The sequence below is a fragment of the Platichthys flesus genome, chromosome 7, assembly GCF_949316205.1.
Source record: "Platichthys flesus chromosome 7, fPlaFle2.1, whole genome shotgun sequence".
Classification (NCBI taxonomy): Eukaryota; Metazoa; Chordata; class Actinopteri; order Pleuronectiformes; family Pleuronectidae; genus Platichthys; species Platichthys flesus.
In genome coordinates, this window is record NC_084951.1 from 26,109,213 (window position 1) to 26,128,626 (window position 19,414).

The following is a 19,414-nucleotide window of genomic DNA, read 5'->3' on the forward strand; positions in this document are numbered from 1 at the left end:
ATGTCTATGTGTCTTTATGTGTCTGTCTGTGTGTCTATGTGTGTCTGTTTGTGTGTATCTGTGTGTGTGTTTGTCTGTGTGTATGTGTGTCTGTGTCTGTCTGTGTGTCTATGTGTCTGTGTGTGTCTCTCTGTGTGTCTGTGTATGTCTGTGTGTGTGTCTGTGTGTATCTGTGTGTGTGTCTGTGGTTTTGTGTGTGTGTCTTTGTGTATATGTGTGTGTGTCTGTGTGTCTGTGTATGTCTGTGTGTGTCTGTGTGTATCTGTGTGTGTGTCTGTGGTTTTGTGTGTGTGTCTTTGTGTATATGTGTGTGAGTGTGTCTGTCTATGTGTCTGTGTGTCTGTGGGTCTTTGTGTCTATCTGTGTGCCTGTGTGTCTGTGTGTCTATGTGTCTGTGTGTCTGTGTGGGTCTGTGTGTGTGTCTGTGTTCGTGTCGGTGTAGAAAAGATAATGTGTTACTTTTCTTCTTCTCGAGTACATTTTGTTTTGTACATTTGTTTACTTCAGGGAAGTATTTGACTTCCTGTCTGGATCCTTTTCACTGCAGTGACTCGTCCGGCCTGAAGGGGGCGACCTCGCTTGTTGCTTTGTTGACATACGTCACAAAAACGCGACAGAGGTGGAAGAGGTTTATAACAGAAGGAAAACAAAAGTGATGATCTGGGGACGAGCAGCGGAGCTAGTGTGAAAAACACCGGAGAAAAACCAAGGTCCTCCCCGGCTGAAGAGCACTCTGAGCGGGTAAGATGCTGTGAGGAGCCGCGGCGGAGGAATACATGAAGAAGAGATGAGGGAGTGAAGGGAGAGGTGAAGAAGAGGAGGGATACATGAAAAATAGGAGAGATAGGTGAAGGAGAGGAGGAATACATGAAGAAGAGGATGTATACATGAAGAAGAGATGAGGGAGAGAAGGGATAGGTGAAGAAGAGGATAGATACATGAAGAAGAGATGAGGGAGAGGAGGGATAGCTGAAGAAGAGGAGGGACACATGAAAAATAGGAGAGATAGGTGAAGGAGAGGAGGGATACATGAAGAAGAGTAGGGATAGCTGAGGTGAGGAGGAATAGATGAAGAAGAGAAGGGAGGGATGAAGAAGAGGCAATGGAGAGGAGGGTTAGATGAAGAAGAGGAGGGAGGGATGAAGACGAGGCGATGGAGAGGAGGGATAGATGAAGGAGAGGAGGGAAAGATGAAGAATAGATGAAGGAGAGGAAGAACACATGAAGAAGAGGAGGGTTAGATAAAAGAGAGATGAGGGAGAAGAGGGATATATGAGGTAGAGATGAAGAAGAGGAGAAACAGATGAAGAAGAGGAGGGATACATGAAGAAAAGGAGAGATGGATGAATAAGAGGGGGATAGATGAAGAAGAGAAGAAGATGAAGGATAGATAAAGAAGAGGAGAGATAGATAAAGAAGAGGACAGATAGATGAAGAAGAGGGGGGATAGATGAAGAAGAGGATGGATAGATGAAAAGGAGGAGGGATAGATGAAGAAGAGGAGAGATAGATAAAGAAGTGGAGAGGTAGATGAAGAAGAGGAGAGATAGATGAAGAAGAGGAGAGATGGATGAAGAAGAGGAGAGATAGATGAAGAAAAGGAGAGATAGATACAAGAGACATGAGGGAGAGGAGGGATATATGAGGTAGAGATGAAGAAGAGGAGGGATACATGAAGAAGAGTAGGGAGAGATGGAGAAGAGATCAAAGAGAAGAGGGATACTTGAAAAAGGAGAGATAGATGAAGGACAGGATTCAAGATTCAAGATTTTTATTGTCAAATGCAGAACAATAACATTAAGCAGTCGCTGGCAGTGAAATGCTTGAGTCTCAGGCTAAAGAAGAGGAGAGATGGATGAAGAAGAGAAGAAGAAGAGGAAGGATAGATAAAGAAGAGGATAGATAGATAAAGAAGAGGATAGATAGATAAAGAAGAGGAGAGATGGATGAAGAAGAAGAAGAGGAAGGATAGATAAAAAAGAGGAGAGATAGATGAAGAAGAGGGGGGATAGATGGAGAAGAAGAAGAGGAAGGATAGATAAAAAAGAGGATACATAGATGAAGAAGAGGAGGGATACATGAAAAAGAGGAAAGATAGGTGAAGGAGAGATGAGGGAGAGGAGGGATAGCTGAAGAAGATGAGGGAGAGATGAGGAGAGGAGGGACAGATGAAGAAGAGGAGGGAGAGATGAAGAAGAAATGATGGAGAGGAAGGATAGATAAAAGAGAGATGAAGGAGAGGAGGGATATATGAGGTAGAGATGAAGAAGAGTAGGGAGAGATGGAGGAGAGATGAAAGAGAAGAGGGATACTTGAAAAAGAGGAGCGATGGATGAAGGAGAGGAGTGATAGATGAAGAGGAGGAGGGATAGATGAAGAAGAGGAGGGATACATGAAGGAGAGGAGAGATTGATGAAGGATAGATGAAGAAGAGGAGCTTTAGATGTTTGTGATGATGAAGATGATCTTTACATGTTTGTGATGATGAAGATGATCTTTAGATGTTTGTGATGATGAAGATGATCTTTAGATGTTTGTGATGATGAAGATGATCTTTAGATGTTTGTGATGATGAAGATGGTCTTTAGATGTTTGTGATGATGAAGATGATCTTTACATGTTTGTGATGATGAAGATGATCTTTAGATGTTTGTGATGATGAAGATGGTCTTTAGATGTTTGTGATGATGAAGATGGTCTTTAGATGTTTGTGATGATGAAGATGGTCTTTACATGTTTGTGATGATGAAGATGATCTTTAGATGTTTGTGATGATGAAGATGATCTTTAGATGTTTGTGATGATGAAGATGATCTTTAGATGTTTGTGATGATGAAGATGGTCTTTACATGTTTGTGATGATGAAGATGATCTTTAGATGTTTGTGATGATGAAGATGATCTTTAGATGTTTGTGATGATGAAGATGGTCTTTAGATGTTTGTGATGATGAAGATGATCTTTAGATGTTTGTGATGATGAAGATGGTCTTTAGATGTTTGTGATGATGAAGATGATCTTTACATGTTTGTGATGATGAAGATGATCTTTATATAGATTTTGTAATGCTCATGATGAAGATGTGTCCTGGCCTCGCAGCCCAGCAGCAGGGATGAGGATCCGGCTGCAGGCGCCGGGCCACGCCCCCGGCCTCCTCACGGAGCTCAACCGCTGCCGCCAGGCCCGGCGCTACTGTGACGTGTTCCTCCAGGTCGGGAATCGAACCTTCGCCGCGCACCGAGCGGTGCTGGCCTGCTCCGGGACCTACTTCTGCACCCTGTTCGCCCGGGCGCCCTCCTCCTCCTCCTCCACCACCACCTTCTCCCTGGAGTTCATCTCCCCGGCCAACTTGGAGAAGGTGCTGACGTTCGTGTACACGGGCGAGATCCTGACCGACCTCATCGACGTGGGCGTCCTGTACGAGCTGGCCGAGCGGCTGGGCGTCCGGGAGCTGGTGCGGGCGTGTCACGCCATCTTCCCCGACCTGCAGGCGTCTGCGGCATCGAACTGTAAACCCAGAAGTCCTGGCGACCTCCCTCTGGACCCCGGCGTCACCGCGGCTTCCTCCAGCGGGGGGGCCGTGGTTCACGCAGCGTCCGCCTCGTCCGTCTGCTCGTCCGCCGCCTCCTGCTCGTCTCTGTCCTCCTCAGCTGCCCCGACTCCTGCCGCTGCTCCCTCGCCCCTCCTCCCGGCCCGGGCGTCCGGGGCCGGAGCCGAAGTCCACGCCGCTGCGCTGACCCTGGACCTGAAGGCAGAAGATGTTCCGTCTCATCTCGGCTACGGGCAGGTGGCGTCAGATCATCACCTGCCAGGAGAAGATCTTCTAACGAGCAGCAGCTCCACGCAGAGCGACCGCGTGCTGCCTCCGGTGCTCCGGCTGAAGACTGAGGAGGAGGAGGAGGAGGAGGAGGAGGAGGCAGGAGGCAGCTGTGAGGAAGGCCACAGAGACGGACCAATGCTTTCCGAGAGCTCAGGCGTCCTCGCACCTTCCGTCTCCTGCTCCTTCCTCGACTCCTCCGCTCAGCTCGGAGCGGAGGCCCCGACGCCCTCTCCTCTGGGCGGCCTGCAGATCAGGAGGGTGGAGGGCGGCGTGGTGGAGCTGCAGAGGGACGGAGGGCTGATGTTCAGAGAGGTGGAGGAGCAGGAGAGCGAGGAGCAGAGGGAGGCGGCCCTGCGAGGTAACGGAGCAGTGGAGGGAACGGAGGAGGAGCAGTGGAGACGGCTGGCGGGGGAGATCATCGAGCTGAGCGACGACGAGAATTACATGGAGGAGGCGGAGGAGGAGGACGAGGAGGAGGAGGAGGACCTGGTGTGCGTGGAGAACGGAGACGGAGGCAGCTCCAGCAGCCAGGTACCGATTGACCCAAGTTCCTCAGACCTCAGATCCAAAGAGCTGCTGGTAGAAACTAGAGAGTTCAGATATCTTTAACCCCTCTGGTTAAAACTGAAAACATCACACACGTCTCTTCATCCGTCTCAAACACGTGGGGACGGACATGTCAGTCAAATACCACATCAGCTTTATTTGACATGTATGTGTTCACAGACTAGGAAATTGACTCCAGTGTAATTTCACTCAGACACAAGACAGACACACAATTAACTACAGACAGAAAGAAACCCGGAAAAAAATAAACACAACTACTGTGTTCAAATAGAGACAGGAAGTGCAACGGGAAACAAGATGGTGGAGAAAAAACATTTACATACTCATAGATTCTGTCCCATGAAGCCACAGACCATAGAGCCACAGACAATAGAGCCACAGACCATAGAGCCACAGACCATAAAGCCACAGACCATAGAGCCACAGACAATAGAGCCACAGACCATAGAGCCACAGACTTGTGTTGTTGCAGGAGGACGGCGGTGGCACAGCTCCAGTGACATTAGGGACGTGCAGCTCTGGGACTTTGGTGTTTTGTCCGTAGAGATAACGTTGTCCTCTCCTCCAGGGGACCGGAGACACGCTGTCCTGTAAAGCCTGCGCGGTGCCTCTCCCTCCGGACCCGGTGGCCATCAGACGCCACGCCGACACCCACCTGACGGAGCTGGGGCTCTGCAGGGTGTGCGGCGCCTCGTTCCCGGACCGAGCCGCCGGCGCCGCCCACTCTCTCTCCCACGTCGGGCTGCAGCTCTTCACCTGTGACATGTGCCACCTGCAGTTCTGCAGCCAGAGCAAACTGCTGCGTCACCACCACCAGGAGTCGTCGGGTTACACCATCCCTCAGGCGGCGCTCACCGGCGGCAGCAGCAGCCTGAGCCCCGAGCTGCAGTGTGCCGTGTGCACCAAGACCCTCAGCAAGGACTTCCAGGTGAGTGAACGTGGAATATTAACTTCTTTACATGAAAGTGTGTTTTCTTTGACCAGTTTATTCCTGTGAACCACGGGACGATAACATGATGTTCTCACAGTGTCTTCATGTCTCTGCCCCCCCCCCCCCCCCCCCCCCCCCCCGTCAGACCGTCAAAGACCACCTGCTGAACCACGTGTGTCCTCAGAGCCTGAGCTGTGGAGTGTGTCACCTGCCCCAGCTCTCCCTGTGCTCCCTGCTGTGGCACACCCTCTCCCACCTCTCGCTGCCTGTCTTCACCTGCCCACACTGCGGACGCTGCTTCGTAGAGCGCCCCCTCCTGGACAGACACATGACTGCACATGCCGAGGAGGCCGCAGCTAAGGAGAGGGAGCGATTGGCTCTGAGGACTTACAGAGTCAGGGCGGATGAAGTCGGGGGGGGAGGCTTGGCAGGCGCGGAGGAGCTGCACTGCTTCCTGTGCCCGCAGACTTTCCGCTCAGCATCTGCTTTTCAGTATCACCTCAGCGTGCACACCAACGAGTCCCCGGGGGCCGGTGGGGGGGCTGGGGGCCACAGCTGGTTGGGCAAACGTAAGGCGGAGCGGTCTCTGGACTGTCCTCCATCTTCCTGCTCCTCCTCGTCTCCACGGGACGTCAGTGGCCTCGTTAAGATGAGCAACCTGGGTTTGGGCCTGGGAATGGGCTTCAGCGTGCCGGACAAGTATTTTCAGGGGCCAGCCCACAGCTTGTCCTCTGGGCTCCTGCCCAACGGGACCTCAGGGCTGGACGGAGGCGCCGGGGCGGCAGCAGTCCGAGGGAAGTGGTACCGCTGCCGCTACTGCGGGAAACGGTTCGCCCACTCGGGGGAGTTCACCTACCACCTCCGCATCCACACCGGGGAAAAACCCTACCAGTGCAAAGTGTGTCTGCGTTTCTTCAGAGGCCGCTCCACCATGATCTGCCACCTGAAGACGCACGCCGGCGCCCTCATGTACCGCTGCACCGTCTGCGGCCTTTACTTCTCCACGCTGAAGCTGGTGTCCTCACACATGGAGCTGCACAAGGACCACCTGCCCCCGGACTTCAACATCGAGCAGACCTTCATGTACAACGATCACTCGAAAGAGCCGCTGCCCACTATGGACACCTGATCGTCTCTGTGTCAGCCGTCCGTCCTCGTCCCTTCTCCCTCAGACACTGACCCTGGGTCTGGTTGCCTTGGACCATATACTGCAGATTGTCATTAACGCTTAGATAAAATGTCAGTAGCTTGTAAAAATATCTGTCACTGTTGTTCCGAGCTCAATCTGGCATCTTAAAATCTCCAAAGTCTAAATCCCACAAATACTCAGTTTGAAAATATTTGGAATTTCTGCTTCATAAATCAGTTAAATGAAAACGATGATTTAGTTTTCTTGTGATCAATGACTTGATCCGTTGTCTCTGTGTTAGACAGAATGTAGTGGACATGTCCCCGTGTCACGTGCTGTTCACTGGACAACCTGTTTGACGGTCAGTGTCTCAAACAGCCACTTGGGGGCAGCGTGTCCGTCTGTGAAACAATGTGAGTCTTTGTTGATATTATATCCAAACACAGTTTTTAAGGTCACTGATGGATAGTAAATTATTAATATAGCGACTCGTTATAGCACAGAAATTATTTTCTTATATTTATACTTTCACACACTGATTTTTTTAATCTTTAAAAGTTTCATGTTTTCACTTCGAAGAGCAAAATCTAAGACGTAGAGAGTTGAATATGTAAACATGTTTATTTTGATGCTCATCATAACCAGATCCTTATCTGTCGGGAAATGCCATTCAGTCACGTGTGAGCCTGGAGCGCTCTGTGTTATTTAAGTTCCCATCACACCATATCTGTGTCTTACCTCATATTTATGATGACAGTGCAACTAGTTTTTTTAAATATTGTTTTTTTAAAAAGAATAAACGCCTGTAAGACTGTTACCCCCCTTTAAGTGATGAGTTCTGACCACGCACCACAAAAAAACACCCATCATCAGAATTTCAGTGATGAACTTGCAGAAATCTGTGCAGAATTGTGAACCTCCTGTTTCCAGGGGCCCGCGACCTTTCCCCTTTCTCGAAGCCTGTTGTCTTCCTGCCATTGTGCCGTCTGTGGACCGGCAGCCCTTTTTCCTCTGCCAGGCTTCTTATCGGTCAAAACGTTCAATGTGAGACATTCCAGATGGAAACAGAAACGGGAGTGAATGTAATAAAGATCAACAGAGAAAAGCAAACTCAGTAAAATACACATGTAAAGCTTCCAAATCACTTTCTCACTGCTCTGACGACAGGTTGGTGAAGTGAAACATCAGGGTTTCTGCAAAAGTCTCAGATTCAATCATCGGAAATGGAAATGTGCTGAAATATCACAAACTCACATGGTAACATTAAAAACCATAATTCAAGACAGACTGCTGCACATTCAACCTTTATCCCCATCTTTATTTTGCACATTTAGAAAAACAGGCTTGTGCATATATTTAGATATTTAAAATGTTCTTGTATATTGTATTTATATTTTATTCTTATTTTGATTCTTACGACATTTTCCCGTTGTGCTGCTGTGTTGATTGTACATTTACTCTGCAGAGGATAAATAAAGGTTAATCTCATTTTATATTAAATAAATTTAGTAAGGTTTTCATTGAGTTAATATTGAGTTAATATTTATTTAAGACAACAATTTAGTTTGTCTGTGTGTTGTAGTTCTTTCTCAGTTTTAACACACTGTTAAAAAACTACAAACATGGAACTTATAACTGTGTATTTGCAGTGAAGTATAAGTACTTCTGTAACTCTCATATTCCCACGTACCTGTCGTACTTCACAAAGATCTTAAAAAACCTTAAATTGAACCTGAACCTGCAGAAGCCCTGAAGATGCTGCTCAGCTTTTCCAGCTCAGATGGATTCAAACAGTGTTGAAGGGAGTTTTATTGCATTTGAACAGAACTTAAAGAAAACAACAGTACAACAATAAATGCTTTAATTTATCCAGCATGTGACCCCGGTCCGTTCAGTGAAGTGAGATGTTAGCGTTTGTTTACACACACATTCCTGCTGCTGCCACATTTCAGAGGCAGCCATGTTTTCCTGTGGGAGATGAGCAGCTTTGAGAAGAAAACAAAAAGACATCAAACATTTCCTGCTTCTCTCTTTTTTTAAACTGATCAGGTACACGATTAGAAATCAAGGAAGTAGATTACGAGAGGAACGTGAACTCTGGTTTTCAGAGACTGGGTTTAGTTCTTGACTCGATCCTCAGCTTCTCTCTTATGATCCCACGTCAGACTGGCTTGTGCTGACGTTACTCAACTTGCGCTGCCTCTCCGGGCCGCCGCCGCCATTAGGAGCACCGGGCTGGTTTCCCGCTCCCACCTGCTCCACCTCTTTGGGTATGTGGCTCAGCACCGTGTTGATCAGGTTTTTGCGGAAGCTCTGGCTGAGGAAGTTGTAGAGGATGGGGTTGGCGACGCAGTGGAAAAGCGACAGGCACTGCACCACGCTGTAGGAGAAGTAGAGGCCCTCTATGGTGTTGCAGCTGAAGATGTAGGGGTCAACGTTGTCGATGACCATCAGGAACACCACCAGGTGGTAGGGCAGCCAGCACATGACGAAGACCAGTGAGTACACGTGCACCAGCCACACGTCCCGCCGGCCCTGCACATCCGGAGTCGCCTTGACCGCTCGAGCGATCAGCACGTTGCAGGTGATGATGACGGCCGCGGGGACTATGAACTGGAAGACCAAGCAGAGGACCGGCACGAAAACAAACCACTCGTCGTAGTTGTGCTCTGGCATCATGTAGCAGCCCGGCTCGTCCCACTCCAGAAGGTCCACATGGACGTTCTCAAACAGGGCCAGGACAAAAGAGAAGAGCCACAGGCCTCCGCAGAGCACCCAGCGCCGCCGGCCCACCACAGGGAAGAGGGCCGGAGACGAGGGCCTGGTCAGGGACAGGTAGCGCTCCAAGGTCATGCAGGCCAGGAAGAGGGAGCTGCTGTAGAAGTTGACCACGAAGATGAGGTTGGTGACCTTGCAGAGGAAGCGGCCCCACACCCAAACCTTGTCCATGGTCACCTCCATGAGGAAGAAGGGCAGGATCCCAATCACCATCAGGTCCGACAGGCTCACGTTGATGACGCAGAAGAGAACCCCGTTGGCGGAGTGGCGCCTGCTCCAGTTCACCCACACGACCAGCACATTCTCCAGCAGGCCCACCATGAAGATGAAGAGGTAGAGCAGGAAGAGGGCGATGCGCCTGTAGTCCACGTCCAGCTCGATGGTGCACTCGTGGACAAACCACGGCGTGCCATTAATGTAGCCTGAGTGGTTGTGCTCCTCGGCCATGGTCTGGAGCGAGAAGCAAGAAAAGAGGAAAAGTGTTTGATATCTGGAGTCTAGATATTTCTTTGTGGGTTAATCTGATTATGTTTTCAGACGTTGCATAACAGAAATACAGGAGGAGGAGGAGGAGGAGGAGGAGGAGGAGGCAGACCTGCCAGAGAGGTAGAAAAACTAAAACCACAACAGGATATAAAGTTATTTCACAACCTACAGTGAACGTTTCACAAAGTAAACCTGCTTGTTTGTAATGTTGTGTTTCTCTCGTCCTGTGTCGATGATTCTTCAGATTTATTCCTCGTCCTCAAACTACGATCTTCTGTCACTTTTTATCGTTTGTCTACGGTTCAGAGTGAAGTTAGAAAACTTTGTGTTCATCCCACCTGGTTTATCTGCAGTGAAGATCTATTATAATCTCTGGTACTGTTCACGGGTGAACTGGTGTTTTTTATACACAAGTCACATTTTGACTATTTCAGAGTCTTCTGACCCAAGTTCACAACAAAATATTACAAAATAAAAGATCCGTAATTCGCACAGAACTAACTTCAGTACTTTTACTTCGTTGACTAATTGCCAAACAGGAAATGATTCTATGAATGTCGCTGACCTGACACTAGAGAATGTGTCTCTCTCCGATATGATAAATTAAATACAGTCAAATAATCAAAAGGACCAAGTCTAATCTCCTCTGATGTGGTCGAGCTCTAGAGGATCTGCCAGCAGACGTACTTCCCTTTTGTTCCCATGTTAAAGATAGAAACAGATTCTAAAACCTTGAGAAATAAAGAATTTGGATTTAACCGTACCTTGTTAACCGTACTGAAAGATGAAGAGGAGCAGGTTCTGCCCGAAGCCTCTTCGTCGTCTGGAGGGTTTTTAATGTTCGAAGCTTGTGGACGCAAGAGGACTCCTCTGAAGCTCTGATGTAGACGACTATCTGAGCAATCAAGCAGCCTGGAGTTCCTACCCTCCCATTACACACACACACACACACACACACACACACACACACACACACACACACACACACACACACACACACACACATCCAACAGGACATCCTCAGTCAGTAGTGGGGGAGTGACGTCCACACAGCTCAAAAGACTCCACTTGGAAAGAACAGTGTGATGGATATTTGATCTGTAAATCATTTAGAATGTCTGAATTATCTCAGGAGTTAAAACAACAGAAACATAATTATTAGAAATTATAAGAATTCAATGTCTGATTCCTAGAAATCACACTTGAAACAGGAATCATGGGAAGCAGGAGGGATTGGTCTCAGGTAGAAACAGACATGGATGTCCTCACCCACAGGGGGAAGTCCTGCTCTCTCCATCGTCATTTACATGATCTGCGTGTTTCTCTTTGCTCGTATAGAACACAGAGGAGCTCGGTCTCAGTCGAGTCTTCGTTCTGCGTCGGTCGAGTCTCATTATGTTTGAGTGAGAGAGGGATTTGCCCCCTGCTGTGATCACTTGACCCATAAAAGTTACTTTTGTCTAACAAATTGCAATTTCGATTTTTCCCCCTAAAACACAGGAGTGTGTACCGGTGAGTGACGGCAAGGAATGATGACTCCTGCTTTTCGTCCTGATTCAAAAACCGGAGTAATGGTTTTAATGGCTTCAGTTTGTAATGGATATTGCTGTTGGGAGGGCCGGTAGTCGGGTGAAGACGTTATTAACTACAGGTTCAGCAGCTTTTGTTGAGACAACGTCTTGTTTGCCGTGAGCCCACAGTTTCTAAGGGATTTCCTGTAGGGCGGAGATTTATCTATTTGAGATTAAAAAAATAATGAGTCGACAACAATAAGGCAACAGATGACAGCGTTGTGCATGAACGAACGCAAAAGAACGCGTTCATTGAACATGTTCACTTTTGTGAGAACGATGAACTGAACGCACCTCAATGACAAATAATGAATTTGAACGGTGAACACGTTCATATTTCAGCGTCCTCGCTTATAGACGACAGGAAACTTCTCTCTTTGTGTGTAACTTTATTAAAGACCAGCGAACACGACACTTCTTGTTGTAACTCCGACACTCCTGTCATCCACCACTGTGTTTTCACTCCCCTTCCTCATTAACCCTTGACATGCCAACTCATCAGCCAATGAGAGCCTGTCTTGCCAGGTAACTCTCCAGCCATTGGTCTAGAACTGTCACTTGCCCCACCCCGACTGGTTCACTGACCCTCTGGAAATCCCATTATTTATTGACATGGTTCAGTTAGCTTAAGATAAGTCATAACAAACACATAGCGGTCAAACAGAACATAAACCTAACTAGGGCTATGTTGTAGCACTAACTGGCCCGAGCACGATACACCTCCCATCTCTCAATTTTCACCTATTTGGAGTAATGCGCAGTTCACCCCTGGCCGAGCAGATGGTGGTTTTCAGGTTTGGGCCGACAGGGGGGTGCAAAAAATTGGAGACTTATATGTTCAGAGCACTTTACTAACATTTAACGACCTTTGTTTGAAATATTCAATTCCAAAGAAACACTTTTTTAAATACTTACAATTGAAGCACTTCATTTCATCAAAGTGTCATCAGAACACAAAAGAACCGCCGCTGTCCTGCCTTGAGGATATTGGGTTAAAACACATGAATGGGAAACGCCAAATCTCTATATTATATACAGTACTTGTCTCACATGATGAGGAATCTAGTCATGACAAAAGGAGGGCATGGAGTTTAGATATTAAGGAAGATATCGAAGAAGCTGAGTGGGCGACAGCTTGTATACAAGCTCAAACACAAACCATTAATACTCGCATGAAACTTCTACAACACAAGTGGTTAATGAGGACATACATAACCCCTGAGAAACTTAATAAATGGTCCCCTGGCATTCCAGATACTTGTGTGAAATGTTCGACTGAGAAAGGTTCCTTGATCCATTGTGTATGGGAATGTCCTAAACTGGTAGCTTTTTGGAAAATGGTTGTTCAAACTCTAAGTAAAATCACAGGTATTCAGATACCCTGCGTAGCAAAACTTTGTATTTTAGGGATATACCCAGATTGCTTTACTGTCAACTCTAATCGTACGACTCTGATCAACTTTGGCCTCCTGCAGGCCAGGAGGATGGTTGCTTTATCTTGGAGAGAGACTGAAGTATCGTCTACACAATATTGGATTAGAGAGATGGCAATGTATGTTACATTAGAAAAGCTAACCTATGTAATCAAGGGTAAAGCACAGGAAATGGAAGAGGTGTGGGAACCCTTAATGGACTTTCTCAGGCAACGGTAGATTATATCTATCTGTAGGGATATCGAGTGTGATTTTTATTTTATTTTTCATTTTATTTATTGTTATTTATTATTATTTTTTATTTTATTTTTTTTGTATGTATTTGTATGCAGTGAAGTTCACCTGCATTTCATTGTGCAACTTGTGTGGTATGTGTCAGTGTGTTTTGTATTGTTTTGTGTTTTGTATTGTTTTGTGTTTTGTATTGGAAATAAATAAAAAAACATTGTTAAAAAAAAAAACGAGCACAGGCGATTTCAAGTCTGTTGCGGTCGGTGAAGAAAGAGCGTTCGATGACCAAGCGCTCGTTTCCGTGTTACATGCGGTGGGCACTGCGGCAAGGATAAATGCCTCACTTTCTGTAACCAGCAGGTGGTGCTATCGTTTTAAGTCATGGTGTCTTTGTAGATGTCATCAGGTTGCGACTCTTTTCTTACATGTCTGGTTTGGACTGGATTGGACCAAATATGTCCAAGAGACAGAAGCTCATGTTTTAATGGCGTGTAATCAAACTTTGACGTCATGCCAAGGTCACACCGTGAGACAAGAAATCGATCTTTTAATAACTTTTCATCGCCATCTTGTTGTGATGACAACAAAATTTCACGTTGATGTGATGAAAGCTCTACAACAAGTACATCAAAGAAAAAGTGTGGAATATGGCCAAAATGGCTACCAAATCCAAAATGGCGGGCTTCCTGTGTGGTTTAGCAAATCTGTCCAAGAGACTTATTTCTTTGTCATGAAAAGACACATGTCCCTATCGATTTTTGTAGATGTAGACCAATCATAGTGCCGGGGCTGCCCTTTAGGGGGCGCTAGTCAGTTATTTTGACACGCCCATTCCTTAAAACTATCTGTATATCTTCAGGGGTGGGCTGTTGTTACACACATGTAGTTTGAGGGAGCTGGACCCATGAACACGGAAGTTACAGCAATTTCTTGTGTCATGGCGAGTTGAACTTTGATGACACGCCATTAATAATCCGCATGATGAAAAGTCACAGTAGTCTCGTGGCTACATTATCAATGTCTTGAGACCCGTTTGACACAGTTTGACATGGTTTCACAAAGTGGATGAGGAGAAATAAATCCAAGTGCAAAATGTACCAAAAACCAGACATTTCCTGCTGCCACCAGGAGGCGCTGTGATTTTAAGTCACGATTTCTGTGTAAATGTCTTCAGGTCACGACTCTTGTCTTACATGTGTAGTTTGGAGTCGATTGGACCAAATATGTCTGAGATAGAGAAGCTTGTGTGTTGATGGCGTTTCATCAAACTTAGACGCCACGCCACGTTCAGACGGTATGACGAAAAGTTGATCTTTCAATAACTTTTGATTTCCATTTTGTTGTGATGACACTTGTCTAAATTTTAAGTTGATATGGTGAAAACTCTATGAGAAGTACATCAAAGTAAAAATATGGAATATGACCAAAATGGCCACTTAATCCAAAATGGCGGGCTTCCTGTTAATTTTTTCACAATAGTCCTTGAGGCTTTTTTGTGCATCTGGTCATGATACACAACTGTCTTGATTTCTGTGAGGATCGGTGAATGCTAAATGAGGGGCTTTTCCATAGGTGCTGCTGTTGAGCCATTTTTCCACGCCCATTTCGAAATACTCCAGAATACGTAAATTTACACCACTTTCTAATTTACTGCAAACTTTTACAACTTTTTGAGCATGTTTAAAAATTCTCCGAATAATCCTTTCAATTTCAATAGGGCCTCTCACCAGATGTGCTCGGGCCCTAACTACCAGTCCGTTACAATATTATCTGAGGTCTAGTTAAAACGTTACGGAATGTTTTCCTTCTCCTGAGGAGAGACGCTGTCTAAATCGAATGCTTTCACCATGTCGTTGCTCAGTGCCAGTGAAATGTCCGCGATGTAGCCTAACCTGAACCGAGTAACTCGACTTCGCACTACGTTACCCATGATTCATCGCACACACACATGCACACCAAACAAGCAACATATTCCAAGTGTTTTCTTCTCTGGCCAGTGTCTCGGCTCCGAGCCGTAGTCTGGAGTTCGGCTCACGGGTTATCTTGGCTCGCTGTCTGGCCGGTAACCAGCCGTCCATATTTACTAGTTCATGAGAGGTGTGAACTTGCACAACACTGACAGATGAACAGTTCTCTTCTCTGTGAGGGGGGGGGGGGGGGGGGGGGGGATAGTATGTATGGATCCTTAGTATTTTTCCAATCTGTTGCATTTTTTAAATTTTGATCAAAGAGACCTTTGTCTTTCCATTCTAGCTTCTCACCTTTAGCAAGTGAGATGTGTGCTGGAGTGTGAGAGCCGACACATTTCAGACTGTTCTCCGATCAGCTGATAGACACACACTGATCTGTGTCGCAGCATAAATGTGTGATCACAGGTTCGTCCTCTCTGCGTTCCTCTCTCAACCCTTGTTTTTCATATGTGATATCACACCCATATGAACATGTGATGTTCAATGCAGAGTCCTCTCACATGTACTGTGTATGTGTGGGTCAGTGACATGTTGTGTGTCATCTTCCTGTGTGTTTGGTTTGGGTGTGATACTGTGTGAGTTCCCACCACTCCCTCCCGGCCCCCCACCTGAAATCCACCTGAGCAGCTGCACCTCGTTCCTCCGGACACTCCCTCGCCCGATGTCCCTTCTGTCGACACCTGTAGCAGGTCCTCTGAACCCCCCTCTGTTGAACCGGTGTCCTCTGCTGCTTGTTGGGTGATGGTGCATGGTGGAGGATGTCTGTGAGTCTTGAAGTGTCTGGTACATGGTCAGGTCTTTTGGTCTTTGCCGGGCCTTGTAGTTTTCTTCAACAAGCAGAGCACCTTGGTGAACTTCAGTCAGTTCTGCTTCGTTGTCGGCTTCTGAACAAGGACAGAGAACATCATCACACCACGTTGTCCGGACGCCTCAAGCATCGGCAGGGGGCAGCACCACCGTAACAGGTGGATGTCGGCTGAACTGCGGGGTACAGGAGGTTAGTGCTGTTGTCTGCTGTTCTCGTGTTTTCACACATTTGTGTTGGGACATGTTTTTTATGAAACCACAGGCCTACTCTGAGAAAGCCTCCCGAACTCAGTCTCCCAGGATGCTGCATGTCCTTTTGCCACCAGCGTCAACTCCAATTGGTCACTCTGGCCCCAGGACCTGTGAGGTCACCGGGCCAGTATAAGGCCAGGTCTCCCCCGATTCTCTCTCTTTCCACAATCCTTCCAAGGAGGAAGGCTGCCAGCCTCTCTTCCTGCAACGCCGTTGGGAGAACCCTGGCTGCTCCAGCTCACATCTTCTCTTCCCATCCAACGAGAGCAGCGCAAGGGTGCAGCTTCCAGCTCATCTCATCAAGGAAACCTCCTCTCAAACCAAGCTCTACCAAACTCCTAGCAGCGACTTGATGTCCTGCAGGGGAACTTCAACCAGCAACTGAGCTGCACAACTCAACAGAACCGCGAAGGCAGAAACCATACGACCAGCCAGAAGACTTCACAGAACTGCAACTTCCTTTGCCTCAGCTCCTCGGATGGGTAACACAACTGGGCTTAATAATTTTACGAGGCTAAGCAAGGCTGTTTATTCGATACTGTGAGATGTTTGAGTCTTATACGTGTTGTGATATTTTGGGTTATAAGTTATTCGAATGTAAGGTTAGTTTGTAATGCCGTTCAAGGTCTCTCTTTGCATTTCGGTCTACACTCTTTGTCTAACTTAGCATCCACACAGACCCACGCATATCGCTTCACCTAGTTAAAATCTTCCCCCGCTACTGGTCGTAAAACAACTTCAAAAGAAGGGGGGGGGGGGCTGTTACCTTTAGGGTGGTCAGCCACCATTTTGAAAGCATGCTAAGGAAGGTGTGACCTTTTGGCCAGTCGCCATTTTGAAAGCACCCTGATTTACAGACACACACACTCACATACATATCTTTGTTTAGTTAGCACGTTGCTAGTAATTTGTGTTTTTATACTATATTATATTCATAATAAATGTTTTTCTTTCACAAAGGCTTGCTTAATTAATGTTGCATAAGTGAATTTTGCCCAACCTCTATACTGTCAAGAACTCCGTATCCTTCAAATTAGCTATCTAAGTTCCTGTCGTACTTCACAAAGATCTTAAAAAACCTTAAATTGAACCTGAACCTGCAGAAGCCCTGAAGATGCTGCTCAGCTTTTCCAGCTCAGATGGATTCAAACAGTGTTGAAGGGAGTTTTATTGCATTTGAACAGAACTTAAAGAAAACAACAGTACAACAATAAATGCTTTAATTTATCCAGCATGTGACCCCGGTCCGTTCAGTGAAGAGAGATGTTAGCGTTTGTTTACACACACATTCCTGCTGCAGCCACATTTAAGACGCAGCCATGTTTTCCTGTCGGAGATGAGCAGCTTTGAGAAGAAAACAAAAAGACATCAAACATTTCCTGCTTCTCTCTTTTTTTAAACTGATCAGGTACATGATTAGAAATCAAGGAAGTAGATTACGAGAGGAACGTGAACTCTGGTTTCCAGAGACTGGGTTTAGTTCTTGACTCGATCCTCATCTTCTCTCTTATGATCCCACGTCAGACTGGCTTGTGCTGACGTTACTCAACTTGCGCTGCCTCTCCGGGCCGCCGCCGCCATTAGGAGCACCGGGCTGGTTTCCCGCTCCAACCTGCTCCAGCTCTTTGGGTATGTGGCTCAGCACCGTGTTGATCAGGTTTTTGCGGAAGCTCTGGCTGAGGAAGTTGTAGAGGATGGGGTTGGCGACGCAGTGGAAAAGCGACAGGCACTGCACCACGCTGTAGGAGAAGTAGAGGACCTCTATGGTGTTGCAATTGAAGATGTAGGGGTTGAGGATGTCAATGACCATTAGGAACACCACCAGGTTGTAGGGCAGCCAGCACATGACGAAGACCAGGGAGTACACGTGCACCAGCCACACGTCCCGCCTGCCCTGCACATCCGGAGTCGACTTGACCGCTCGAGAGATCAGCACGTTGCAGGTGATGATGACGGCCGCGGGGACTATGAACTGGAAGATCAAGTTCAGGTAGTGTATGCAAATAAACCACTCCTGGAAGTTGTGCTCGGGAATCATATAGCAGCCCGGCTCGTCCCACTCCAGAAGGTCCACATGGACGTTCTCAAACAGAGCCAGGACAAAAGAGAAGAGCCACAGGCCTCCACAGAGCACCCAGCGCCGCCGGCCCACCACAGGGAAGAGGGCCGGAGACGAGGGCCTGGTCAGGGACAGGTAGCGCTCCAAGGTCATGCAGGCCAGGAAGAGGGAGCTGCTGTAGAAGTTGACCACGAAGATGAGGTTGGTGACCTTGCAGAGGAAGCGGCCCCACACCCAAACCTCGCCCATGGTCACCTCCATGAGGTAGAAGGGCAGGATCCCAATCACCATCAGGTCCGACAGGCTCACGTTGATGACGCAGAAGAGAACCCCGTTGGCGGAGTGGCGCCTGCTCCAGTTCACCCACACGACCAGCACATTCTCCAGCAGGCCCACCATGAAGATGAAGAGGTAGAGCAGGAAGAGGGCGATGCGCCTGTAGTCCACGTCCAGCTCGATGGTGCACTCGTGGACAAACCACGGCGTGCCATTAATGTAGCCTGAGTGGTTGTGCTCGTCGGCCATGGTCTGGAGCGAGAAGCAAGAAAAGAGGAAAAGTATTTGACATCTGGAATCTAGATTTTTCTTTGTGGGTTAATCGAGGAGGAAGAGGAGGAGAAGGAGGAGGTGGAGGAGAACAAGGAGGAGGAGGAGGCAGACCTGTCAGAGAGGTAGAAAAACTAAAACCACAACAGGTTATTAAAAGTTATTTCACAACCTGCTTGTTTGTAATGTTGTGTTTCTCTCGTCCTGTGTCGATGATTCTTCAGATTTATTCCTCGTCCTCAAACTCTTCTACGATCTTCTGTCACTTTTTATCGTTTGTCTACGGTTCAGAGTGAAGTTAGAAAACTTTGTGTTCATCCCACCTGGTTTATCTGCAGTGAAGATCTATTATAATCTCTGGTACTGTTCACGGGTGAACTGGTGTTTTTTATACACAAGTCACATTTTGACTATTTCAGAGTCTTCTGACCCAAGTTCACAACAAAATATTACAAAATAAAAGATCCGTAATTCGCACAGAACTAACTTCAGTACTTTTACTTTGTTGACTAATTGCCAAACAGGAAATGATTCTATGAATGTCGCTGACCTGACACTAGAGAATGTGTCTCTCTCCGATATGATAAATTAAATACAGTCAAATAATCAAAAGGACCAAGTCTAATCTCCTCTGATGTGGTCGAGCTCCCGAGGATCTGCCAGCAGACGTACTTCCCTTTTGTTCCCATGTTAAAGATAGAAACAGTTTCTAAAACCTTGAGAAATAAAGAATTTGGATTTAACCGTACCTTGTTAACCGTACTGAAAGATGAAGAGGAGCAGGTTCTGCCCGAAGCCTCTTCGTCGTCTGGAGGGTTTTTAATGTTCGAAGCAA

General features: G+C 47.0%; 3 protein-coding genes across 4 annotated transcripts; 1 reads left to right on the forward strand and 2 right to left on the reverse strand.

Annotated features, from left to right (window-relative positions):
- The first annotated feature begins 622 nt into the window (after positions 1 to 622).
- LOC133956122 (zinc finger and BTB domain-containing protein 39) lies at positions 623 to 7,792 on the forward strand. 2 transcript variants are annotated; one of them, XM_062390972.1, is made up of 4 exons: positions 623 to 741; positions 3,099 to 4,350; positions 4,955 to 5,314; positions 5,463 to 7,792. In XM_062390972.1, exons 2-4 carry the CDS (start codon positions 3,112 to 3,114, stop codon positions 6,444 to 6,446), a joined length of 2,583 nt encoding a protein of 860 aa, XP_062246956.1. In that variant the 5' UTR covers positions 623 to 741; positions 3,099 to 3,111; the 3' UTR covers positions 6,447 to 7,792. The 2 variants fall into 2 exon arrangements, with proteins under 2 accessions (XP_062246956.1, XP_062246957.1); XM_062390973.1 differs by lacking the exon at positions 623 to 741 and having other exon boundaries at positions 2,749 to 4,350.
- On the reverse strand, positions 7,744 to 10,599 carry LOC133956154 (G-protein coupled receptor 182-like). The gene is made up of 2 exons (XM_062391021.1): positions 10,475 to 10,599; positions 7,744 to 9,674 (listed from the first exon to the last, which is right to left on the reverse strand). The coding sequence occupies exon 2, from the start codon at positions 9,669 to 9,671 to the stop codon at positions 8,595 to 8,597; it is 1,077 nt and encodes a 358-aa protein (XP_062247005.1). The 5' UTR covers positions 9,672 to 9,674; positions 10,475 to 10,599; the 3' UTR covers positions 7,744 to 8,594.
- Positions 10,600 to 17,126: 6,527 nt separating this feature from the next.
- LOC133956155 (G-protein coupled receptor 182-like) lies at positions 17,127 to 19,414 on the reverse strand. The gene is made up of 2 exons (XM_062391022.1): positions 19,329 to 19,414; positions 17,127 to 18,561 (listed from the first exon to the last, which is right to left on the reverse strand). Exon 2 carries the CDS (start codon positions 18,556 to 18,558, stop codon positions 17,482 to 17,484), a length of 1,077 nt encoding a protein of 358 aa, XP_062247006.1. The 5' UTR covers positions 18,559 to 18,561; positions 19,329 to 19,414; the 3' UTR covers positions 17,127 to 17,481.

What these genes read in the sequence shown, in the direction of transcription:
- LOC133956122 (XM_062390972.1), top strand. Translation starts at nt 3,112, where the DNA reads ATGAGGATCCGGCTGCAGGCGCCGGGCCACGCCCCCGGCCTCCTCACG. An exon ending in GAGGCAGCTCCAGCAGCCAG is followed by an intron (nt 4,351 to 4,954) that starts GTACCGATTGAC and finishes CCTCTCCTCCAG; the next exon opens with GGGACCGGAGACACGCTGTC. An exon ending in CCCTCAGCAAGGACTTCCAG is followed by an intron (nt 5,315 to 5,462) that starts GTGAGTGAACGT and finishes CCCCCCCGTCAG; the next exon opens with ACCGTCAAAGACCACCTGCT.
- LOC133956154 (XM_062391021.1), bottom strand. Translation starts at nt 9,671, where the DNA reads ATGGCCGAGGAGCACAACCACTCAGGCTACATTAATGGCACGCCGTGG.
- LOC133956155 (XM_062391022.1), bottom strand. Translation starts at nt 18,558, where the DNA reads ATGGCCGACGAGCACAACCACTCAGGCTACATTAATGGCACGCCGTGG.